Source organism: Ovis canadensis, chromosome 14 (genome assembly GCF_042477335.2).
Source record: "Ovis canadensis isolate MfBH-ARS-UI-01 breed Bighorn chromosome 14, ARS-UI_OviCan_v2, whole genome shotgun sequence".
NCBI classification, from domain to species: Eukaryota; Metazoa; Chordata; class Mammalia; order Artiodactyla; family Bovidae; genus Ovis; species Ovis canadensis.
In genome coordinates this window covers 26,898,131-26,923,544 of record NC_091258.1, presented here as the reverse complement: position 1 = coordinate 26,923,544, position 25,414 = coordinate 26,898,131, and the positions used below count along the sequence as shown (strand labels likewise).

The following is a 25,414-nucleotide window of genomic DNA, read 5'->3' as shown; positions in this document are numbered from 1 at the left end:
AGTGGCTGGAGGTCTGTGTGGAAGAGGGTTCTGAGGGTCAGCAGGAGCAGAAGAACCAGGACCAGTTAGTGATGCCTGATCCCTGCGGGGGTGGGAGTGGGGCGTCCCTTGTGGCCCAGTGGTAAAGAATCTGCCTGCAATGCAGGAGCCGCAGGAGACACTGTTCGATCCCTCAATGGGGAAGATCCCCCGGAGGAGGGAATGAATATCCACTCCAGTATTCCTGTCTAGAGAATCCCATGGTTAGAGGAGTCTGGGAGGCTACAGTCCATGGGCTTGCAGAGAGTCAGACACGACTGAGTATGCATGTTGAGGGTGAGGGGAGAGAGAGGGCTACTTTAGGCTCCCAAGACCCTCATTGCCCAGGGACTTAGGGGCAGGGGCAGGTCAGAAACAACCTGCTGACCAGGACCCACTTCATAATTCTCAGGGCTCAGTGGAAAGTGAAAATGTGGAGCCCCTTGTTCAAAAATTAAACATTTTCATGCAGCCTCAGAGGAACCTTAAACCAAGGATAGGGTTCTGTGCACCTGTGCCAGTCACCCGCCTGTGAAATGCCATGACAGCCTTGATTCAGGCCCGCACTGGGGAACTTTGCTTCCATGCTCTGCCCACTCTGTCTGCCTTGCAAGGGTTGTTATTCCCACCACTGCAAAGATAATGACACTGCAGGCTGTTTGTGACCGATGGCGGGGCCACTGGACCTCACTCATACAGGCTCTATTGATCACGACAATAAACAGGAAAGAGGAGCAAGGAATGCTGAAGGAAGGCAGGCCTGGCTTAGCACAGAGCAGGAGTCACCACCTTTGCCTGGGGAAGTCAAAGAAGGCTGACTGGAGGAGGCATCATCTCTGTGGGGTTCAGTAGGAGTCCCTGCTCAGATGGGAGAGGGGCTGCTGCGGGGTCCTACCGGCCACCTGCATTCCTTGTGGGAGTGTCACGATTCACATCCAAACATCACTGGTGGAGGAAACAGAACTGCACTCAGTCCACGTGGGTGTTTGCAACACGTGCCCTGGAGCTGGGAAGGGCTCGGTGTGGAGCTCAGCTGCCCTGACCACGGCCTGGCTGTTTCCTGCTTTGCTGGATTTCAAGCCCTAATAGCCTGGAGGCCTTGGAGAAGGTACCAAGGGTATCCAGGCCCAGGAAAGGCTCCTGGGAACAGCTCTGGATGCCCACACTAGGGGGCCATATCATTATCAGCATCACTAGCCTTTCCCCGGTCCTTTTGGGGCTGGTTCATGGTTTCTCATGACATCCTGTCCTAGCAACCCTCTGGTATACAGCATCAAGGCTGTAGCGGTGGTAATGACACTGAGGCTCAGAGTGGCCCTACAGCTCGGAAATGGTCATGATTCCTGTATCCCGCGGAGTCCCAGGGCAGAGCCCATGTTCTTAACCCTGGATGGGCCCTGGGAGTACATGGTTCAAATCTTGGCTCTGCCACACAGAAGGCTGTGGCCCTGAGCGAGTCCTTAAGCCGTCAGGCTCTTGGTTTCCTCCTCTGTCAGTGGGGTGGGCAGGACCCTCTAGTCTCGATGCCGCTGTGGCTCCGGGCTCACGTCTGCTCCACCTCTGCTTTGTGCGCTGGCGGTCTGGGGGCCTGGCTTTGCTGCTGGGCTTGCTCTGTGCTGCCCTGTCCCAGGGGGACTGCCCGGGAGCAGGCAGTGGCTGTGGGTGGGGAGAGGGCTGATTGTGGCACTTCCCACATAGCAGGCTCTGCACTGGTTGTTAGGCGATGACCAAGGGAGCCACAGAATGTTCTAGAAACTTAAGCTGGACACTGAAGGATGAAGATGATTCAGGAAAGAGTGGTGGGAGAAAGGCATTCTCGGCTAAGGGAGGAGCAGGGACAAAGCCTGGGAGGGTTGGACAGGCTGGGAGGAGCGTGTCCCTAGCCCAGGCCAGGTGAGGGGCTCTGCCTGCCAGGCTGCACTGGAAGTCCTCTTTCTGCCTCACTGTCTCCCCCAGTGTTCCTGACTGGGCCTTCCTTATAGCCCTGAGAGGCCCCTTGGGGACTCTGCCATCATCCCCACCCAGCTCCAAGCCTCCCTCACCCACCAGCCTGACTGCTGCTGGCCCCACAGCCACTCCTGCCCCCACTGTAGGCTGAAGCCAGTGGGACCTCCCCAAAGCAACCGCGATCATCTCAGCCCTCCCCGCTTAGTCCTCCTCTGAACCTCCCTGAACAGGTGCAGGCGTCCTGCGGCCCCACACGCTGTTCCTGCCACGAGACGCACCCTTCCCTCCCACTGCCCGCCCCTTTTCCCTCCCTTGGGGAAACCCTGATTGCTTCTGGCCTCTCCGCTCTGGTCCAGCCTGCAGGGCCCAGGGTAACTTTTCTGCAGTTCTCAGCACTCTGTGGCCTTACGCGTGGAGTGAGGGCAGAGAGCAGCAGAGGGCTCCTCAGTGCCAGGCCTTGCGCCAAGCACTGTCTGAAGAAGGGACTCTTAGAATTCCTATTTGCCAGACAAGGAAACTGAGGCTCAGAGAAGTGAAGTCACCCCCACCCCACCTGCCACACAACAGGTGAGCAGCAGAGCCCCCCTCGGAAATCCACAGCTGCTGCTCCTGCATGGCCCCTGGTGGCTGCCCTGCAGGGAAGGGGGCCCAGGCCTTGCTCCCCCGCTGCCCGTCAGCCCCAGGCCCTGGAGCCCTGGGCAGCCATGCTAGGGGCCCACACTGACACTTGTCAACACTGGCTCTGTGAAGGGTTCAATTAACTTCCTGTTTCAAGGAGGGGGGTGGATAATGAGTTTCAAGCAACACGTGATACCACAAGGAGGTCACACAGCAGCGAGGATGTCAAAATAAATTAAGCTAGGGATCAGAGGCAGCCTGCAGGACGGGCAGGGGAGGAGCCGGGGCAACACAAGGGACAGCTGGATGCCACCCTGAGGTGTCGGGGGCAGGCTGCTGTCGGGGGCTGGGCTGGCTCCGGCCTGGGGGATGGGCTCAGGTGTTCCCTGTCTGAGGGGAGCAGAGGGTGGGACTCAGCTGGTCCCCTCTGGGCTCAGCCAGACTCTCTGAAACAGCATCTCTAACAAGCCACGCCCTCTGAGACCCCAGGACACACGGGTTCTGCCTGGACACTGTCCTGAGGGGTTAGTGACCCACCCCTTCGTGCAGCTGCCCAGGTGTGGCCTATTTACCAGCCTGGTGCAGACAGGAATTATTATCTGAACATTTCCGAAGGAAGAGAGTAGGTTTCAGGAAGCTCACACTTCCCCGGCCGCCTCCTTCCTTCTAACCTCCCACTTCCTCCCGCTCCAGCACTGGAGGTACAACTGTGGACAGCACACAGGACAGGCACTCAGAGTCCAGCGGCAGGGGAGCAGCCAGGATTAGTGAGTGGGCCATGGGCACCCCAGGGCAAGCATGTCTCAGCCCCGAGGCCTCGGGCCTGGGCACTGGGGGGCAGCTGTCATCTTAGCAGGTGGTTAAGAAGGCTGCAGATAGGAGGTGCCACCTAAGCAAAGCCCCTAAGAAGGGGAGGGGAGGGAGGGAGCCAAGTGGATGGTGTGGGGAGAAGCTCCGGCCAGAGCCAGTGAGCCCCAGCACTCAGTCTTCGGAGGGAGCCCGAGAGTCAGGGCTGGACGGGTTTCTGGTGACTCTGCACCCAGAGGGGAAGGTGAGACCCCTGGCACTCCCCCTCCTGCCTGGGCCCAGCAATGTGCCTGAGTCTCTCGCAGCTGAGACCGCAGCTGAGACCGAGGTGTGTTTAGGCCCAGCTAAACCTAGGGAGGGCCCTGTCTGCAACCTCTCTCAGCCGGGGGCTCCAGGGAGGAGGCCGGTGGCCTTGAGCTGCAGCCCACAAGGCCAGGCCATCTGGTCAGGGAGGCAGACATTGGCCCGTGGGAAGGGGCTGTGGCCTTGGGTGCCCAGGCCTAGGCGGGAAGGCTTTGTGTGGCTGCTTCTGGGCAGTGGTCCTGCAGCCACAGCAGCGGGACCCTGGGCCCGCTGGCCACCCACCAGACAGGCAGAGAAATGGGATCTCGCAGGGTTCAGCCTCAGGCTCAAGACCAGAGCCCACCACGGCACATTTCGGGTGACACACAGGACCAACAGCCTCCAGGTCCTGTGCCCCCACGGCGGTGCTTAGAGGGATCCCAGTGACGCGGACCTGGCCCATCCCTGGTGGCCCTCTCTGTGGGACCCCGGACGTATGGATTCTTCTGCCTGTGTGAGTGTGGCCTTCTACACCCTCTCCCTGGGAGGCTGGGTTCTCTGAGGCATCTGTGGCCCCTGCTGCTACTGCTAAGTCGCTTCAGTCGTGTCCGACTCTTGTGACCCCATAGACGGCAGCCCACCAGGCTCCCCCGTCCCTGGGATTCTCTAGGCAAGAACACTGGAGTGGGTTGCCATTTCCTTCTCCAGTGCATGAAAGTGAAAAGTCAAAGTGAAGTTGCTCAGTCGTGTCCAACTCTTCGCGACCCCATGGACTGCAGCCCACCAGGCTCCTCAGTTCATGGGATTTTCCAGGCAAGAGTACTGGAGTGGGGTGCCATTGCCTTTTCCCCTTGCCTTGGCCCCTAGGCAAGCCCATCCTAAGGACGTTCTCCAGCCATTCCCGGTGGATGTGGCCTCTGGCCGCCCAGGCAAGCCTCCCCCTTCATGGGGTCTGGGGACAGGGCCCGAGGATGGGGCCTGCCGCCTGCTCCACTGCCGGCTCTTTCCCTCCTGCAGCCCTATGCCCCATGCCCGGGCAGACCCCCGCGTGCTCCCTGCCCCTCCTCACCTGGTCCCAGGCACCATCTTCTCTCTGGCCCCGTGTCCGGACTGGTGGGGCCAAGGGGTCACTGGGGTCAGGCTTCGGGACCTGGTGGAGTGCAGCTGTCAGGTACAGCCTTCACCTTGCTGCCGACCCTCAGACTCCCCTGCTCCTTGCCTCACCTGGCAGCTCTGGGGGGTACTCTGGCTTCCTAGAGGGGGCGAGCCAGGCCCTTGGGGCCCAGGCAGAAGGGCCTGTGGGGGCCAGGCTCTGCCTCCTCGGGTCCTCAGGGAGCCGTGGCCCCTGAACAGGGTCTGTGCCCACCAAATCCTCTCCCACTCCGTCCAGCCTGCTGTCACAGCCCACATGGGGCCCTTCAGGACGCCCACCCTGGACCCCTCGCTCAGGCCGGTTCCCACAGATGTGCCCAGAATCAGTCAGATGTGTGGTTGTGTGTGTGGGTGCTTGTGTGTGGTTGTGTGTATGTATGTTGTTGTGTGTGTGGCTGTCTGTGGTTATATGTGTGGTGTGTGTGTCTGTGGCTGTGTGTGTGGGTACTTGTGTATGGTTGTGGGTGTGTGGTTGTATGTGTGGCTGTGGTTGTTTGTGTGGTTGTGTGTGTGGCTGTCTGGTTGTATGTGTGGTTGTGTGTGTGGCTGTCTGTGGTTTATGTGTGGTTGTCTGCATGGGTGTCTGTGGTTCTGTGTGTGTGGGTGCTTGTGTGTGGTTGTGTGTGGGTGGTTGTATGCGTGGCTGTCTGTGGTTGCGTGAGGCCTGGGAACAGTGCACCCGTGTGTGTGAGGACGAGGGTGCCCCGCGTACCTGTGACGTGTGCGTGTGTACCTGAGCTGCCCCGGCCTCGCCGAGCTGGTGAATGCTGCCACCTGCTGGCCAGGCTGCCACTGTCCACACACTGGGGCTCGCAGCCCTGCCGTGGGCTCAGGACCCAGGAGGGCAGGTTCACTCATGTCCCGCCCCGAAGACTAGAGCTGAGGGGTCCCCGATGTCATGCGCCTCTGCACCCATGGGCACCTGACCGTGCAGAGCGCCAGCCTCACCCCTCCCCCACCAACGACAGCCTGTGGCAGGGCCTGGACGCCCCATCATGCTTCCAGGGACGAGGAGGCCAGCCTGAGGCTGGCCGAGGCATGGCGAGCCGGGCAGGGGCACCCAGTGCTGCAGACCTGGCTGGCCCCACAAGGTGTCCACCACCAAGTCCTGGGATGGTGTTTCTCAAGTGTGGCTCCGAGCCCACTGATTCCACCCACTGCAGCCCCAACCCCCGGCTGGCACCCCTTGTCAGCTGCTAGTTTGTTCTGCAGCCCACAGAAGGTGTGTAAGTACCAGACAGAGGAGGCAGCCTGCTGGGCAGGGGGCATCGATGAGAGGGGCTGAGGCTGAGGGCAAGGACCTGGGCAGGGTGTCCCTGGTGGATGGAAGTGCGGGGCCAGGGCCTGGTGGGACAAGGGGAGTGGTGGGGTGGGTGGGGCTGTGGCAAGGTGGTCCCTGCACTATGTGCAGAACCTGTCTCCCTGTGGATGGCGTGGCTCCCCCTCCCACTGTCCAGCAGGTGTGGTTGGGGGCCTGCTCTGAGAGATGCACCCCCACTCTGCCCCCACCAAGCCCAGGCAGCTGTCAGGGGCTGGACAGGGATCTGCTGCCCTCCAAGTACTTGTCCCTGACACAGGGGTCTCTGGAGGCATCTTCAGGACTCAGAGTCCCTAGGGGTCAGAGCCTGTAGTGGGGGAAGGTCTCTGGGTCTGGTGCCCCCTGCTGTCTCTGGTGCCCTCTGGCTCCCTAACCCAGAGGGGCCTGCAGCGCTGAGGCACTATCTTCGCCGGGTTAACAGGTCTGGGACCTGGTGGGACCGCTGCACTGCCAGTAGGCTCTGCAGGGCCACGTGACCCTAGGACAGGACGAGGGTGGCAGCTTGGCGGAGCAGCAGGGTGGGGCTGGCGGGAGAACAGAGGCCACGGCGGAGGCACCCTGTGACAACAGTGGGCATATATTTGACAGCACGGATTGCTACGGTTTTTACAGTACAACCTCAGAGCCCCCCCCCCCCGGGTTTATTCATCAGCACTAAAGAGGCACTCTGAGTGGCACACACACCTTTTACAAAAAAAGGCAGTTTGGGCTTGATTTGGTCTCTTTCAAAATATCAAAATTAGAACTTTTGACATACACACTGTACCTAAGGTTAAAATGAAGAAACAGAACAAAACAAACCACAAACCTCAGAGACACCTAAGGACAGAAGGTAGCCTCTCCCCACCTCCTGCCCCTGTGAAGACACGATTCTGTAGAAAGGACATGTGTGCCGGCCCCTGGGTCGGGTCAGTGCGTGAGCCGGCCTTGAGGGTCCCATCTGGCTGCTCCGACCAACCATGGGGCTGGGGCTGCACGCAGGCAGCTGGGAGCCAGTCAGGGCTTCTTGGGCCGCTGGTGCCTCGGGCAGCCTGTATGACCCCTAGCACCTCTTGGTCCGACCCCATCCCCCAGGTAAAACAAATCAAGGAAGCCTATATTCACATTACATGAAAATAGCACCAGAAACTTCAGAGTAAAATTGCTCATACTTGCAGCAGAGAGCTCCGTGTAGGAGACAGGCTCTAGAGAGGGCAACTACGGAGGCTGGGGTGGAGGTGGTGGGGGTGGAGACAGAGGACCAGGGGTCAAGGTGCACTAGAGACCAGCTTTTCTGTCAGCAGCACAGACAGTGGCCGGCACAACCCTGTGGTCAGAGGCCTGTTGTGCTCTGTAGGACTGGGCAGCTCAGAGATGGCTCTTTGGCCCCCATCTGATTTCTAGGGTTGCTTTGGAATTCCAGCAACAGCAGCAACGACACTTTGATGGAGGCTGCCACCATCTGACTGGTGGCTGCCTCAACTTAACTCTTGTTAGATGACAAGGGTTGGGGGGCCCTGTGGAAACCTTCAAAGCGAGGGGTTCTGTGGCATACTGGGCCTTAACTGTGGGGCACATGGGGCTGAGGGGATGAGCCACTCTCTCCTTAACTTCTTGGTACTGGATAAATAGCTGCATGGCCTCAAAGAGGCTGCAGCTGGCCCAGCCCTCACCCTCACCTACCAGCTAGAAAGGGATTGCTGTCCACCCCGGGCTCTGCTCAAGGCATCAGAGTTGCAGCTCTAACACTAAAGTCGGAGCATTTTCACGGTACATCAGATGAATTAAGATGTGGCCACCAGGCAACTCTCAGATGACTCGAGCTCCTCCAAAAAGAACAGGGTCCCCCATTTGCGAGTTCGTCCCCAATCCCACTCCTAGGCACTTGCTGGCTCCTATAAATTACTCAGAAGAGTCCTTTTTCAAAGGGATCTTGAAACTGGTTAGTCTCTGACCGAACAGCTGGCTGAGGAGGTGGCTCTGGGACTCAGCTGTGCGGCACGCCCGGGGGTTAGGGGGTTCCGCACTGTGGAGAGCCCCACCCTTCCTGGGGGCCCTGTGTAGAGGTCTTGTCTGGGGGAGGGCCTTGCTCAGTCCCTCCTTTCTGCATCTGAGGTCCCCGTGGGCATGGCTGGGTTCCCGCTTCTGTACCTCTGAGGGCTGAGGGAGCATCGAGCTGTTCTGGCTACTGGGCCTGGGCTTGGGCTTGGGCTTGGCGGGGATCACACGGCTGGGAGTTGCCTGCTTCCGGGGGGCCCGAGGGGGTTTTTCGGGGGCCGAGGGGCCTCTGCCCAGGCTCCCCACACCTTCGCTCCTGGCTGGCTCCGGGGCCCGGCCTTTTCTCTTCTTCTCACTGCTGTCTGTGTCCTCCCTGGGGCCCAGGCTCCCTCGCAGCCCCTGGCCACCAGCTTCCCTTGGCCCCTTGGGGTAGCCTTTGGCTAGGGCTCGAGGGAGGGCCTTGTCTGGGGCGGGGCCCTGGCCTGGGCAGTCGGGCTTGGCTGGCGTGGTGGCTGTCTCGCTTTGGAGCTGCCCACTGGCTGGTTGGGGCTGGCTGCCGCCCACTGCCTTGGTGCCCTGCCGGGGGCCTCCAGCACCCTGGGAGCCTGGCTTGGCTTTGAGGGCGGTGGGCTTCAGCCTCTCCTCAGTGCCACGGGGGGGTTCTCTGGGCACGGGGCTGGCTACCGCCTTCTTCAGTTGTCCTGGGATCTTGGGTGCTTTGTTGGGGGTGGATGAGCTTGACCTGTCCTTTGATAAACTCCCGCAGCCCCTAAGCTTGGGGGCACTGCCTCTGTGGGAGGGGCCCCCTGTTGCCCCTGCAGGCACCAAGAGACACGTGGATAGCTGCTTCTCCTTCCAGAGCAGAGAGGGGGCTTCTAGGTGATGGTCAGGGGCACATTTTCCAGGTGCACTTGGGGTCCTGTGTTTCCCTGAGAATGGGCCAGCTGCCCTCTTTTCTACCTCTTGGTCTGAGGTCCCCAGCCGGGGCAGAGAGCCTCCCAGCGGGAAAGCCTGCTGGAGGAGGTGCTCAGGGCTGCCTGGGGAGGCCTCATCCTCAGAGCTCTCCAGGGCCTGGTCCGGCTTGTGGCCATCTTTGTCACCAGCCGAGGCCGCTGGGAAAGGAGACAAGGATGGGGGCAGGAGCTCCTGGAGGCCTAGAGGGTCTATGGGCCTCTCTTGGGTCCCGGGCTGCCCGGCGGTGGTGCTGGGAGCTGCCTCTGGGCAGGGCTGGAGCAGGGCTGGGAGGGACCCCTCACTCGGGGTGGGGCTGCTGCTCTGGGACAGAGGCCCTTCCGCGCTGGACCTGGCGGGGCTGCTGGGAGCGGCCACCCTGCGCCGTTTGCTAGGCAGCGTGCCCTCTCGGGCCGAAGCCTTCCGCCCGGGGGCGCCGGGCCTCCTCACGCCGCGAAATGTGAAGGGCTGCTGCCCCTTCCTCCGGTGTTTGTCCATGTGCCGGTCGAACTGCTCCTTTTTGGCGAAGGTGTAGTTGCAGGAGCTGCAGACGAAGGACCGCTTGCTGATGTGCGTGACGTTGGCGCAGAGCTCGCAGGCGTACAGCGGCGTGTGCGCCAGCTCCAGCTCCCCGCTCAGCCCGTGCTCGCCGCCCAAGTGCGCGCGCAGCTCCTGGTGCTCCGAGTAGACGCGCGGGCACTGCGGGCACAGGTACACGCGCTGCGGGCTGTGCACCGCCAGGTGGCGCTGCAGCTTGAAGGGCTTGGGGAACCGCTTCCCGCAGTGGTGGCAGTCGCGGGCCGGGTCCTTGCAATCCTGGTGCACCGGGACGGCAGGGAGCTGGGGCTCGCCGTGGGGACGGGCTTCGGGGGACGCGCCGCCGGCCGGGGCGGGGCGCGCGCAGGCGGACGGGCTGCCCTGCGCCGAGACGCCGACCGCCTCGCAGCCGCGGCTGCGGGCCTGGGGCCTCGGCCGCTCCCTCGGGAACGCCTTCCCGGCTCCCGCGTCCGGCCCCGACGCCTCTGCGCAGCCCCCGCCTGCCCTGCCGGCGACGGAGCGCTTGCCCCGGCGGGATCTGGACGCCTGCCCCGCGATGCCGCTCAGGAAGTGCGTGACCACGCCGCCGCCCTCCCAGCATGCGGGCAGGTCCCCTAGCGACCGCCGCGCCTGCCCCTTGCGGGCGAAGCGCACGGCGTGTTCCCGCAGGTGCTCGTTGTACATCCAGACGTCGGCCACCTCCCGCAAGCACATGCCGCAGGCCCACAGCCCCGCCTTGCTCTGCACGTGCTTCTCCAGCAGGTGCTCCCGGAGCAGCTCTCGGGAGCCGAACCTGCGCTCCACGCACATGTAGCAGGTGGGGGGCGGGGAAGGACTGTGGGCCAGCTTGTGCAGGTCCAGCTCGCCCAGGCCGTGGAAGCGCTGGAAGCACACCCTGCACTTGTAGGGCGCTCTCCTGGCCTTGGCACGCTGGCCTTCGCCTGCGGCCCTTCTTGCTCCATCCGCCTCCTCTGTCCTGCTCCGTGGGCCCTGGCAACCGGCCGTGGCCTTGCCATCCAAGAAGCTGGTGCTGGGGAGACCCACAGGGTCTTCACAGGGTCCCAGGAAGCATGGGTCCTGTATCTCCAGTTTGGTGCCCAGCATCTCCAGGTCCGCGGCACTCCTGGGCACCCCGTAGTGTTCTCGCTCCAGGTTGGGAGGCTCAGGGCTCGCATCTCCTAGAGAAGAGGTGACCTCGTCCGCGGGGGCCTGAAGCTCCAGGCCTCGCCAAGCTGCCGGGACCATGTGTAGCTTGGGGATGTTTTCCGATGGGTGGTCCTCGGCGCAGCAGGGGTTCGTCTCCAGGTGGGGCTCTAGGGCCCACAGGCTGGGGCCTGGGGCCCAAGGGTCAATGCCCGGAACCTTGCTGTTGAGGAAGCCCTCCAGGAGGAAGGACTCAGGCAGATCGGTGGCCTCATCACCCCATGGGTCCTCGTGGGACAGGCAGAGCGAGCCAGAGTCGCTGAGGTCTGTGGGCAGGTGGGCAGAGGGCAGAGTGACACTGCCCCCTACCTGGCCATTGGGCTCCACCCGGGGTGGGGGCTTCGACTTTTTACAGCGCTTCCCATAGACACGGGGGTTCTTCCGAGCCAAGCGGTCTCCCAGGGGGAAGAGCTGGGAGAAAGAGGCCTCATCATCCAACAAGCTCAGAGGGTCCCCGTGCTCCGGGCTGGGAGGTTTAGGAGCCGTGCCCTCCTGCTCTGGGACCCCCTCTGCTGGGCTGTGCGGGGGGGCCTGGGAGCAAGGACTGCTGATGGTGCCACCTGCTTCAGAACCACGAGTCTCAGGGGGGCCCCGGGGGCCCCAGGGGGGCCCGTGCTCCTCCCAGACACTGTGCCCTGATCTGCTGTCAGCCTCTCTGCTGTTCCCTGCAGGCTTAGGCCCAGTCACCCTCAGTGGCTCTTCACAGATGACAGATGTCCTGGTCTCTCTGGGTCCCCCACACCCTCTTGCCAGAGCTGCCTTCTGCTCCCCTGGCCCTTCCCCTGGAGGCGCTCCCTCCGCCATCCTTGGACAGGCCACCCAGTCCCCAGGTGGCTTCTGTGCAGGTGTCTCCTCCGGGTCCGTGGCTGCGGGAGGCAACTCCGTGGCCTTGGTCTCTTGTTCTGTCTTGGGTGAGAGACGGCAGCAGTTGGCAGCGGAGGTGGATGGACTCCAGCAGCTTCTGTCTGGAGTCACATCAGCAGGGACCTGGGGATTGCTCTCCTCCCGGAACCTTCTCGCTCTGGGCTTCCTCACTTTCTTGTTAGATTTCCCCTCTGACTCGCTGGGGAAATCTGTGGGTGGTCTGCCACGCCTCTGGCTCCCACCTTTCTCTGCCTGTTTGGGTCGGAGCTCTTCCCTCCCCAGCCGGTCCTGTTTCCTAGGCTCTGTAGTCCTCACGTCCACCCCTTGCCTGATTGTATCTGGGGTGTGTGGCTCCCAGCTTGGGGGACAGCCTGGAGCTCCCAGAAGGCTGAGCCCCTTGGATATCTCGGGACCCAGGGCATCCTCAGGAGCTGTAGAGCCACAAACAGGGGGCGGCTCCCCAGCCTGGCTGGGGTCTCCCACCAAGCGCCCAGGTTCCTCCTTCCCCAGTGCTCCGCGACTCTCCTTCCCGGGGCGCTGGCACGTCTGGGGAGCAGGTGAAGGCGCTGGGCTTGGCTGGGACGCAGCACCCTTGTGCAGCCCGTGCTTCCTGGCTCGGTGGCGGCTCAGGCCCGGCCCGGAGCGGAAGGAAGCTGAGCAGACCTCGCAGGTCACCGGCCGCCCACTGGGGTCTCCGCCCCTCCAGTGGCCATTCTCAGTGAACACCGGCTTCTTTTTAAAGCCACGCGGCTTCTGTCTGAGGTCCTGGGGACTGAGGGCATTTGCCTGGGGTCTCTGGTGGAGGGCACTTTGGGGGAAGTGGGCTCTGGAGTCACTGGTTGTGCTGCCTGGGCAGAGCTCTGTGGGAGGACAGGTCACTGGTACACCCCTGGCGCCAGCCTCGGACTCCTTGGTAATGGCAGGGGGCCTGGCCCCAGGCGTCTCCAGGCTCTCCTGTCCTTGGAAGCTGACCAGAGCCTTGCCTTCTTGGCAAGTGTGGGGATCTGGCCACATGGCCCCACGTGTGGAAGGGTCAGTGGGCACAGTGGTGACACCCTGGCCTTCCCTGTTGCCTAGGGGTTCGGAGGAGGAGCCTGTGGGCACCCCATCTGGGTGGGTGATGGGCAGAACTCCCCTGGGGTCTGGCCACTCAGCCCTGGGACCTCTGAGTGCCCCCACGCCATCTGTGGTGGGGACGCTGGGCAGGGCAGCAGCCTTGACAGTCATTCCCGGGGTGCTGACTGTCATTGGGTGGGGAGGGGTGGCACGGGCAGGGGAGTCCCCTGGCCTTTCTTTTCTGGAAGCTTCTAGGGTTTTTGACACATGATCTCCAGGGCGGGCCCCTCCGTGGGCGGCACTGATGACACTGACGAAGCTGGGCTCCGTGGGAGGGTCTTCCAGGGGGCTGCCATCCCCTAGGAGAGGGTGGTGAGCTGGGCTTTCCTTGAGGCCACGGCGGCTTGTCTTCAAAGAGGGGGACACTGCCAGGGGTGCCGCAGTGCCTGTGGGTGCTGGGCTGCGCTCGGCCCCTTCTGGAGGTGTCCAGGTGGGAGAAGAGGCCGACAGAAGCTGAGAGCTGGCAGCCCCACCGTGGGGTGGAGATGCTGGGAGCAGTTCCCGGAGCTCCCCTGAAGGTGCCGTGGGAGGGCCTTCCTGGTGTAGGGGCTTGAGGCCACCGGGATCAGAGGGGGCTGCAGAGGTGGACAAGCGGGTGTGGCTGGCCAGGTTCCTGGTGGGCGGCTCTGGGCTTTCCCCAGCGAACAGCAGATGCTTCCTAAGGCCTGGGCCAGCTGCCACCACCTCCAGAGTCCAGTCCCTGGGCCTGTCTGGGGTGTGGGCTGCCACTAAGGCTGGGACTGCAGAGTCTGCCTCAGAGGAGGTGGGGCTTGGGGTGGCCTGTGCCTCGTTGCAAAGGCCCATGGCCACCCTGCTTCCCTGGAGCTGTGCCCCCAGCTGGTCTGCAGCCCCGACCAGCCCGGCCGGTGTGGTTTCAGGGTCGGCGCTGGCCGTGGTGCAGCTGTCCGGTCTCCCTGGCCTCCCTCGGTCGCCTGGCTTCAGGTGGCCAGCTCTGGCTTGGCCCCTGGGCTTCCCGGCCTGGCCATGTGTGCCTGCATGTCCATCTTCGTCTGGCTCCAGCTGACGTCCGGCCACAGTGGTCATCTGCACATCTCCCAGGGAGCCCAGGGCAGGGCTGTGGGCCATTGTCTCTCCTTCCTTGCCATCGCCTCCCAGATCTGAGGGGTTGCTGTGCAGAGGGCTCTGGGCATCAGCAGTGGGGGTCACCCTTGAGCCCCGGGCATCTCCCCTCTCAGCTGCTCTGGCCACCAGGAGCTGCAGCTGATGAAGTGGGCTGGAGGCTGGGTTCTGGAGTCTCCTGCCCAGGCTGGGGTTGGGTATGGAGGCACAACTTGGAGAGACTCCCACTGGCACAAACTCCTCCTTGCCCTCAGGGCCAGGCCCAGCCGCAACAGGGGGCAGGAGCTCTGTTCCTCCTGGCTCACCTGTGCTGCTCACAGAGTGTCCCCTGGGGGCACTGCTATGAATGGCGGCAGAAGTAGGGGTGGCGCCCAGAGGAAGAAGCTCGGCACCCTGAAATGCCAAGCCAGGCGCTAGATGGGCAGTGGGGCTGCTGTATGCCTCCAGCTTCAGAGGATCTTGACAGGGCCCAGGTGCCTTGCAGGGTCCCGGGGAAAGCCCCCCTCTCGGTGGGCGGGGAAGGAGCAGCGGGAGGCCTTGGCCATGTTGTGTTCCAGGGGCCCCATGACCCTTAGGAAGCGAAGGTTCCAGGCTTGGGCTGCACTTTGCTAAACTCCCCACATCTGACACGGGGTCCGGTATGCAGACTTCCTGGTGGGCCCTTCGGCCCCCTTCGGCCCTTGGGAGACTTGTCTTTGGGACTCTGGCTTTCTGCACTGATTGGAAACTGAGGCTGGCTCCCATGGGGCTGGAAGGACCCCGAGGAACCACGTCCTTGTGGGTGCTGGGGGCCAAGGGTGAGGGCCACTCCTCCTGGGGGCTTGCCAGGGCGTCCCCTGTGGTGTCTGCCCCCTCCCCGTGTGGACGTGGCTCCTGGGGGGCAGTGGTGCTGGCCCTGCACGGCTCTCCTGGGGCCCTCTGTGGGCCTCTGCTCTGCAGCTGACTCTCCAGTTCCGTGACCAGCCGTTTGATCTCCAGCTCCTCCTCAGACAGGTCGCTGGTACTGGCGGTGCTACACTCGACAGCCCTGGTGGGCAGAGCGCTGAGGCTGGCAGCCACGGGCCCTTGAGTGGGACGCTGCTGACTGAAAGTCTTTTCCGCTGAGAGGCTGGGAAAAAGGTCTGGATGGCCAGGCGGCACCGGGGACACTTCCTCCAGCAGGGACCAGCCCCTTTCAGGCAGAAACGAGGGGTACGGTGGGTCTAGCTGGGGTTTCCTCGGGGGAAGAGCAGCACACGCACGCAGCACAGGGGTGTCCCCGTGCCCAGAGAGGCTGCCATAGGTCGGCGGGTTGAAGTTGTCCCTGGGCAGCCCCAAGGGGAGGGGCGTGGGCTCCAAGGCCAGTGCCGACTGGCCTCTGCCTGGGTCTGTGATGCCTGTGTAGGGCGGGCTCCTGGGCGGCTTTGGCTCTGGGGAACTGGCATCGTGGTCATCCTGGTGGAGGGGTGCCCTAATGGCCAGTGGGCTGTCTAGGGCTGAGGACCGGGAGCCCAGGTCTTCATGGAAACAGCCGGCCAGGTCTTTGGGTCCAAGGAACAGCTCACTGCGGGGCCTACTGTAGGGCTGAGGCCCCTTTCTGGCAGTTGGAGCCTCCATGGGGTCTCCAAGACCAGGGGTCTTCACAAAGAGAGTGCTGGGGTCCAAGTGGACCGTATGGACAGCGTTAGCAACAGGCACCAGTGATTCTCCGGATGGAGAGGCAGGCGGGTCCTCTCTGTCCTGGGAGGCGACTGGCTCCGAGCACCGACATGCACCCAATGTGGGTGAGCTTGCGAGGGGCAGCACTGTGTCCTCCCTGTGGAGCTGTGGTCGCTCTGGGGCTGAGGGGCAGGGGCCGCCTCCCCTGCAGGGAACTGGAGAGGAGCCTGGAGTCTCCTTGTGAAGTTCCGTGGCATCAGGGGGAAGGTCGTCAGTGATTTCAGGGGTCTCAGTGTCTTGAGGGAAGCCTGGAGGTGGATGGCTCTCCGCTAGGATCTCGGTGCCCGTGAGATCCTGCAGGAGATGCTGGGGGCCTTTCTCCTCTGGGTCCACTCCAGCTTTTGGGCCGTGCAATGGGCCCTGGGCCCCGGGACTCTGGCTGGGGCCTGGCCCAGGCCTGCCTGGCTCCTCGGGGCCCGGGTAGCCCCTGGACCTCGCAGCCTCCTGCTTCACCACCTTCCTGGGTTTCTGCTGCTGCCCGTCCTCTCTGGGGCCTGGGGTCAAGTCCACTTCCTTCCTCTTCTCACCCCGGCGCCATCGCCGGCCGCTGGGGCGGGGCCGGCCTCTGAAGCGGGAGCCAGGGGGCTGTGGTCCATCCTCCTCCTCAGACTCGGAGGCAGCGGCGCAGTCGCAGTGCTGGGGCCCGCCGTCTGCGGCGCCGGGGGCTGGGCCAGGGCCCCGCCCGCCAGCCCGGTTCTTCTGCTGCACGATCTTGTGGATGAGCTCCTTGCTCCAGGTGCCGCCTCGCGCCCGCCTCCGCCTGCAGTCCTGGCCGGGGGACAGCCGGAGGCGCCGGGAGCTCCTGGTCTCCACCAGTGGGGCCCGGCCCCCGGGGTCCGTGTGGCTCTTGGGGGCCTGAGTTCTGAGAGCCCGCGGGCGGGCCTCAGCCCGGCCTTTCCTCCGTGGCCTCAGGCGGGCGGCCCTGGAGCCCCTGCCAGGCCTCTTGGTGGTGTTAACCGTGTCCAGCTCTTTCCGGAACAACTTGAACCGCTTTCCTCTCCTCTGCTGGCCAGCCAGGCTGGCCTCATCTGTCTCTGCAGGAGCTGGGCCCAGGGAGCGGGTTTTGGGCCTGGGGCCGGCAGGGCTGCCTCCATCCCCGGGCTGGCGGGGCTGGGTCTCCAGCGGGACATCCACTGCTGGGGGCAGGGCTGGGACTGGGGCTTTGTTCTCTGGTGTCGCCCCCAGCCTGGCCTTGGGGGGCTGCCCGGCAGCGGGGCCCTTGGGGCCGGAAGGTTCCTCGTCGGTGAAGACGTCAATGAAGCTGCTGTCGATCTCGGGGCTGTCGGACTGGTCCTCCAGGCCATTGAGCGCCTCTGTGATGAGGCTGTCCAGCTTGGCAGCGTCCTCCAGGTCCAGGTCCCCTGTGGGGAGTGGGAAGGGGGTGGCGGTGGGGCCGGGCAGGAAGCTCGTCCGCAGGGGATCGTCTCTGCCATCGGGCCGGAGGTCTCCGCCCAGCAGGAAGGGAGTCCTGGTGTGGCTGAGCGGGCTCGGGGTCCTGCCGGCTGGCACTCTGGGGGGCGCGGGGAGCCCCGGGGGCTGCTGGTGGCTGTCCTGGGCCCTGGCTGGCAGCAGGCCGCAGAACTGCCGGTGGCCCAGGAAGGCGGCCAGGCTGCTGTAGTTCCGGTCACACTGCCTGCAGGTGAGCAGCACGTCCAGCTGGTCCAGGTTGGCGCTGCTGAGGGGGAAGTGGTGGGCGGAGTACGGGGGCGGCCCCTGGGGGAAGCCCTCCAGGCCTGCACTGCCCGCCTGGAGCCCCGAGCTGGGGAATGGGGTCTCCTCCAGCCCCTCTGTGGGGAAAGGGAAGGTCTTGGCTGGCTCTGGCTGGTAGTGGATGGGGAGGCTGTGCGAGGGCTCGGGGGACGGGAAGGGGCTGCCAGCCTCCTGTGGGTGAGGGGCTGGGTGGAAGAAGGCAGAGGACACGAGCGGCCCGGGCACCTGACTCTCGTCTGAGCTGGGGTTGGCTGGGCTGCTGGACAGTGGGGAGAGTGACGAGCAGGTGCTGCTGGCAGTGTGGGTGGCTGGCGAGGGCAGGGGGGACTCACTGGGGGAGGCTCCCACCACCCTGGGCAGGGGCAGGCCAGGGGGTCCCCGGGTTGAGGCCTGGGGCTGGGCTGCCCCAAAGAACAGGGGCTGGGCTCCTGGGTCCTTCAGCCCATTGTAGGCAAACAGGCCAGGGGAGCCACTGCCGTGCTGGCCTGGGCTGTTTCTCAGGACGGCCAGCTTCTCACCCGGCCCGGGTGTCTTGCCCACAGCACCCAGGGCTCCCTGGCTGCCCCCCTGCCACTCGGGGGCCCCCGGGGGGAAGGGCAGCCGGTTCAGCATCTCCATTTGGTGGGGGCCGGGCCCGGCGGCCGGGAGCACCTGGGGCCAGGGCAGCGGGGGGCTCTGGGGCAGGCTGAGCCGCTGGCCTGGGCTGGGCTGGGCTTCGAAGAATGTGGTGGCTGGGGGACCCAGGGGAGGTGGAGGGTAAGGGGCTGGGGCGGGGTCCCACAGCGGGGGCAGTCTGGCAGTGGAGGGCCCTGAGGCAGCCAGCTCTGTGTCCCGAGGCCCTGGGCTGGTGCCCACCCCGCTGGCACCAGGGCTTCCATAGGCCTGCCCGGGAAACTGCCTCTGGGACAGGGAGTTTGGGGGCCCCCTGGGGCTCCCCAGCCCTTCGTGGGCCGAAGGAGGTCTCTCAGGGAGCACTTTGGTCATGTTCTCGTGCAAACCATCCCGGAAGGTGGCTGCGCTCTCCGAGAAGGGCTTGGGGGCTGGGGGAGCAGTACTAGGGGGAGGGGGCACACCGCCAAGGTCGCTGGGGGCCTCGAGGCTGCTGGGTCGGCTGGAGTAGCAGGGCGGGGGCGGGGGGGCCGGGCGGGCAGGCAGGGTGTAGGCTGGGCCCCTGCCGACCGCCTCTGGCCACGCCCCCCGAGGCTGGTGGAAGGCAAGCACCAGCGCCGGTTCGGGGTACTTGGGCCCAGCCATGTCCTCTGGGAAGGGTCTCCGGCTGGCCCCGTGCAGCTCCGGGAAGGGGTACTGAAAGGCCGCGGCCCCAGGGCTGCCGCCTTCGGAAAAGGGCTCCGGCTCAGTGGGGGGGACCCCAAAACTAGCACCTGGGAAGCTGTTCTCAGCTGGGGGAGGCCAGGCATCGGCCCCACTGGCCTGGAATTCCAGGTAGGAGGCCGGCCGACAGGGGCTAGTGCCCCTGCTCTGGGGGGCCCTGAGGGGCGGGGGCCCGGGGGTGGCACTCGGTGAGGTATAGTTGGTGGAGGTAAAGCTGGAGGGGGTCTCCTGGAAGCACTTCTGGAAGCTGAGCTCCTCTGGGGCAGGGGAGGCCTCGGTCCTGGGATGGCCAGGCCTGAGACTGGCTCTGGTCCCTTGGCTTGGGGGCGCTTCTGCGTCTAGGGGCCGGAGGGCCTCGGGCTGCAGGCTCTCAGGGGTCTTCCCATCCAGGGTGGGTTTGGGCCTTGTGCTGGCGATGCTCAGACTGTAGAGCTGCTGGGGGCTGCTGGCCACCCTGCCTGCCCGCCGGACATGAGCCTGCATGAGGTTGCTTCCCGCTGGGGTTTGGGGGCTACTGCCCTTGCTGGGGACGCTGCTCAGGGCCTGCACTCTGGGGAGAGGGGCCTCGGCCACCCCTTTCCCAGCCTGCTGAGCCTGGGTCTTGGGGTCGTCCATGGCCTGGGCCCTGCTGCCCATGGCCTTGGTGGTCCTGTTGGCCAGGGCTCTGATCTCTCCGGGGGGCCGCAGAGGGCCCCCCGTGCCACTGGCCGCCGGGCAGGGCTGCAGGTCTCCAGTCATGGCTGGGGGTGGCGCTCCGAGGGGCTGCTCCCCAGGCATGGCCCCTCCGTCCTGGGCGCTAGGAGGATGCTGTGGTCCGAGGAGGGCCGCAGAAAGCGGGCTGGGTGGCCATCCTGGCCCCTCGAGGAGCCCTGGAGAAGCCTGCTTGCATGGTCCTGACTGGAGCCTGCAAGGAAAGGACAGAGTGAGTGGGGGACAGTGAGCTCTGTGGCTCTCCTGGTGGTGTGGCAGGCTGGAGCAGAAGTGGTGGGCACACAGCCTTCCCTTTTAGTGCTGGCGACTTGGCTCTGATGGTCCCTCAAGAGATAAGGGAAAATGAGCTCCTGCTAGACTGAGGAGAGGGCTTAGTTGGTGGGGGTGGGCTGGAGGTGGGGAGGAAGAAGGAAAAGAGAGCGAATGCTGCTGGGGGTTAGAGGTGTGCGAAGACCCTGGCCACCCCCGAGCAGCCCTGCTGGGCACCAGCCAGGCCCTGAGCAGGAAGGCCCCATGAGGCATGTGGCTCCCAGACCTGCAGAGGCCCCACGGTGGGGGTAACGGGCACCGGATGCCATGGCGGACAGCCCAGGAAGGACAGAGGGCGCGCCTGGCCGAGGCTCCCACCTGCTGCCCCTGTGGCGGACACCCAGCCTCTGGAAGGTGATGGCTCCTTTTCCTGGGCCCTGAGTTGACCTGCTGTTTGGGGCAAACGTGTCTGCCATGTGCTCATGACCCTCACGCGAAGCTCAGTGTGAGGTACCAAGAGACACTTGGTAATTATGAGTTTAATCCACAGGCCTCTGGAGAAAAGCCCCACCCCCAACACTGAGCTTCTGGAGTGCAGGGAGATGCTGTGTGAGGGGAGCCCCAGGCCCCCTTCTTGTCTCTGTGACCCCATGACCCCACTCCCACCCTAGCGGCTCTGGGTGTCTCATTCTCAGAGGAAGCCTGGGGCTGGCTGGCTGCCTCACTTATTTCCTTGGCTTTCTTGGGGCAGTCCAGGGAGGTCAGCCACCAGCTCTGAGGTTAGGGCAGGGACTCCTCGACTCAGGGGGTATGGTCCAGGTGCTGGACAGCAGAGGGCATCATGTCGCCCACTCTGCCCCTTCCCCAGCCAGGCCAGTCCTGCCTACTGAGGAAGCCCTCCCTCTGAGGTGGAGGCCTCCCCCCTGCTCTGGGCTGCATTGCCCCAGGTGAGTCCTCAGCTCCCCTTCCAAGGGCTCCAAGGGCTGAGAGCCCATGGGGGCAGGGCTCCTGGGTGCCGTGTGCTGAACAGATAATGATGGCAGAACAGAGCCCTGAGCTCCTGTGGGCCCTGCTGTGGGCCAGGGCACGGAGTGCTTCCCATCACTCCTCTCATCCTCTCACTGGCTCGAGAGATCAGAGCGTTATCATCACCCCTGATTTATGGGTGAGATGCACTGCCCGAGTGAGCGAGCGAGACAGAAGGAGGTGGGGCAGTGGGGCAGGTGAGGGCTGGGCTGGGCAGCTCTGGTGTCCACGCTGGCCATCCCCTCTACATACCTGGGAGTCGGCCCTCAGCTGGGTTGCTGCACAGCTTCCTTGTGGGTGGGGATTTCTTGGCTGCAAAGAAAATGGGGAGTATGTCAGCATCGCTCTAGTGCTTGGCTGGGGACCGAGAGCCCCAGGGGAAGCTGGCGAGGGAGCATGGAGACTGCAGAGCCCCTGGAAAGCCACTGAGGGCAGGGCCGTGGGAAGCTGGGTGAGCTCGGGGACCCCCAACCTTGGTGGGGCAGGGGCGGGGCTGGGCTGCAGGGCTAGGGTCAACTGATGGCATTTGCACTGGGTTAAGAGTGATTTTACGTTTCTTATCGTGGTATTTCATGTGCATAGATCTCACGTTCCTGTGGTTTGAAAGTCTGAAGTGAGAGGTCTTCACAATGCCCCCATCTCCACCCCCAGCCCACGGATGCTCTTTCCCTGCCTTGCTGGGTCAGCATAGGAAGCAGCTTCTTGTGTTTCTTTCCAGAGTTTCTTGATGCAAATACCAGCAAATGTAAATAAATATTTCCATCTCTCCCCTTTCTTCAACAAGAGATAGTCCACTGCACGCACTGTGCCTCACTTTTTGCATTTAACAGTGAACCTTGGTGGTACCTCCATAGCACCCCATAGAGCAACTCCTGGTTGATATCTGTCTATCCACCTTTCCACCAACACATGGCTACAGAACATTCTGTGGAATAGCTACGTCTACACCCAGACCCTTCTGGGTGGACGGATGCTGGGTTGCCCTCTCTGGCCCTTTATAAGTAGTAGAGCAATGAACACGTGTAAGGAGACCAGGAGAACAAACCCAAAGAAACAACAGCTCGGTCAAGGGCAAATGCACTTGTGATCTAAAGACACTGTCAGGTAACCACTCTTGTGGTTTCAACATTTGGCCACAAATGCTTTGATCCTTCACCCTCCAAAAGGTGGAGCCCAAGTCCCTCCCCTTCAACAGGGGCTGGATGTGGCGACTGGTGGCCGATGAAAAGAATACCTGCCCAAATTCTGGACCCACAGAAACCCTTAGATTTCAAGCTGCTGTCTGTCATACAACATTAGGGAACTACTAGGACAACTCTTGGTGGTTGTGCCGACGTGCATCCCCCTCAATGAGATGTGGAGAACCCTGAGATATGGAGGTTTCTGGGATCACAGGGTGGAAAGCGTGCCCTTGCCTGGAGTGGGGCAGGCCAAGTCCTGGGGAGGGCCTACAGGAGGCAGCTTCCTATTCACTCACTCACTCATTGATTCCTTCAGCCACTCATTGATTCATTCATTCACTCATTGATTCCTACAGCCACTCATTGATTCATTCATTCACTCATTGATTCCTTCAGCCACTCATTTATTCAGTCACTCACTCATTCATTGATTCATTCAGCCACTCATTCATTCATTCAGTCACCCATTCATTCATTCACTCACTCATTCATTCAGTTACTCATTCATTCATTCAGTTACTCATTCATTCAGTCACTCATTCATTTATTCAGTCATTCATTCACTCTCATTCATTATTCACTCATTCATTCATTCGGTTATTCCGTTTACTCATTCATTCATTCACTCACTCACTGAGTCACTCATTCATTCATTTGATCACTCATTCATTTATTCAGTCACTCATTCATTGATTCATTCAGCCACTCATTCATTCATTCATTCACTCACTCATTCATTTATTCACTCATTCACTCACTCCTTCATTCAGTCACTCACTCCTTCATTCATTCAGAGATCAGACACTAGGTCAGGCGTCTGTCACATGGTGGTGAGTGAAACATCTGCTGTGAAACATCAACAGGAACCACAGAGGAGGAAACTGAGGCTCAGAGAGGTCATGTGACTTGTCCAAGTCTCACAGCATGCAGTGAACATGGGGCAGTGTGAGGCAGGCCCCCGGGGACTGTGCTTGCCCTGTGCAGGACCGAGTGGCTCTGCACTTCGGCCCCACCTCAGGGCCCCTCTCTTCCTGAGGTCCCTGCCTCCATGTGCGGACCTGTGGGCAGAGCTAATGGGCCCCACATTCTGCCTGCAGCACTCAGGGCACCCCAGACTGGCTGCCCCTTCAAGGACTTGACGGCCCATCCTGGGTGCTCAGAACAGTGGGGCAGGCAGGGGGCAGCGTATGCCCGATCTTGGGTTCCCATCCCTGCCCAGGCTCTTGGCAAAGGCCCCTGGTTCTGGCTGGTGTGGGTTTCAGCAGGCCTGGGGCCCCTTTGAAGTGGGGAGATCCAATCCCCCAGACCCTGGCCTGCCCCCGGGAACTCCAGGAGTGCAGGCGTCTCCTTTTCACTCAGAAACACCACCTGGCCCCAGCCTCTGGGTAACTCAAGCCCACGGTGGTGCTGGCTGGCTCCAGCTGGGTGCGGGTGGCAGCTCCTGGTGAGGGGTGTCCCGCTGCAAGCCTGGGCCCCTGCCCTCCGTTCCCCCCTCCCCATGGACCCCAGGCCCCAGCAGGGAGTCCAGGCTCTGCTCCTGACCCTCTGCCTTCAGCTCTCCTTTCCACCTGCCCTGTTTTAGCTGTGGCCTCTTGTCCTTGATCTTGGCCCTCCTGTCCACTCCCGCTCACTCCCCCAGACCCCCTCAGGCCTTTGTCTAAACAGTGCCCCTGCCCGGATGCCCCCGCCTCCTCCCTCACCTTCCTGATTCCTACTCACTTCTAAAGGGAGACCATTGGCAGGGGGGTCAGCTGGGCCTGGATTTGAATCCTGGCTGTAGCACTTCTGGCTATAAAATGGGGTGATCACAGCTCTGGCCTCAAAGGCTTGTGGCTGGGAGGCTGGACAGAACCGCACACACTAAGCCCGCAGACGCTGGCTCTGAATGAAGTCACTGCTCCTCCAGGCTTCTCTCTAGCCTGCCTCTTCTGAGAAGCACTTTCAGTTATGTGTGTGTCCACTGGTGAAGCAGGAATGATCTTGGGAGCCCTCGCTGGGGGGCTGTCCGCCAATACTGGGTGTCTAGGCAGCTCAGCACAGATGGCCCTGCTGGGTCAGAGCTCTGCGCCCCAGCTCCCCTCCCCAAGCACCCCCAGGCTCCCTGGGCCCTCCAACCTCAGTTTCGAGGGGCTGGGGCTGCTGAACCCTCAGGCTGCCTGGGCTCCCATCTTCTGTGACTTGGGACCTCTGGCCGGCAGTAGACCTGGCTGAGGCCCTGCAGCCTCCTCGGTCTCCTGCTGCCGGCCTGCCCAGAGGTGGGCATGTTTAACTCCCCTGTTAGGATGTTTCTCTCCTCAGGGTGGGGCTGCACCGTCTAAACAGGCAGGAACCCGGCCTCTTCTGGTTTCCACCTGCGAGGGGCAAGGCCCACTGTGAGGTGGGGTAGAGGCATCTGCCCTTTCGTCCCCTTGTCCTGTCCTGTGTCCCTGGCCCCCAGTGCCCTTGGGAAGCAGTCAGCATTGGATGAGTTGTGAGGGTAGGCTGCACGCTTGCTCTATCCTGGCCTTGGCCGGGCGGTGCCCTTGTGTGGCCTCTGCCGGCCGGGCACTGGGTGACTGGACGGGCGTGGGGAGCAGGTGTGGGCGGGGGCAGGCTGGGCAGCTGTCCCCCTCTCCTGCATCCTCTTTCCCTCCCTGAGGAGCTGGCAGCTTTAGGGATGGTGCAGAGGCAATGGCAATGACCGCAGAGGACCGTGTGGACACTGCCTTGACCTCATGGCCCCCTTTGTGGCCAGTGCTCACTCCTGTTACAGGTGGGAACAGAGGCTTGGAGAGGGGGTCGGTCCCCATGTGGTGAGGGCAGCACGGTGTGACGCCTTTCGGGACGAAGCTTGCAGCAGCCGGTCGGGACCAGGGCAGAGGGAGGGAGCGGGGTCTGGCTGAGGGTAGCAGGCACAGGGGTCTGAGAAGCCCCTCCAAGGAGGTGACCCTCGGCCATGCGTGGCCAGGCCATGGGTAAGGGTCCTTCAGGTATGGCGTGGGGGATGGGTCCCCCAGCCGGGAGGCACAATGGGGCTGGGGTGGCAAGCAGGCTGGCGAGGGGGCAGCCAGTGGGGGTCTTACTGGCAGATCAGGGATGCCGTGGACACACACCCCCTAGGCTCCCCCCCCCCCTTTCCTAGACACCGATCAGGAGGCCAGATGTAGGTGCTGCTAGGTGGACCAGGCTGTGATGGGCAGCCAGGCTCCAGCCTGACCAGGTGTGGATGGGGAACTGAGGCTCCCAGGAGACTGGCGGGCCTAAGGCAGAGCCTGGAGTAGGACCCTGCCCCCACCCCCGCGTCCCCCTCCACCCTCTGCCACCCCCACACACAATGCTCCCCTGGGAGGCACAACCAGGCCCCTTTATAGACCCCTGCCTGCCCTGTCCAGGCCAAGTGCCCTGAGCTGTGCCTCCCTGGACACTGGCCCTGCCGCCTGGCCACCCTGTGCCTGCACCACTGCTGGCCCGTGGCTTGGACCAGCCACCCCCACTGGCCTGCTCCCCGATGGACGCCCTGCATGCCAGCTCAACCGGGCAGGGTCTCTGCTCCAGGTCATCCTTGACTAGCGAGGCTGGAAAAGCATAAGGCACACAGCCTTGGGCACCGCCCCACGACCATCCCCTGCCAGCCTCCCCCACAGGCTGCTCGCTTGTG

The 25,414-nt window shown here is 63.1% G+C and overlaps 1 protein-coding gene across 1 annotated transcript; it reads right to left on the bottom strand.

The window, feature by feature from the left end:
• Positions 1-6,701: 6,701 nt before the first annotated feature.
• Positions 6,702-20,908, bottom strand: ZNF469 (zinc finger protein 469). The gene is made up of 2 exons (XM_069552631.1): positions 20,849-20,908; positions 6,702-19,514 (listed from the first exon to the last, which is right to left on the bottom strand). Exon 2 carries the CDS (start codon positions 19,385-19,387, stop codon positions 8,024-8,026), a length of 11,364 nt encoding a protein of 3,787 aa, XP_069408732.1. The 5' UTR covers positions 19,388-19,514; positions 20,849-20,908; the 3' UTR covers positions 6,702-8,023.
• Between the last annotated feature and the right edge of the window lie 4,506 nt (positions 20,909-25,414).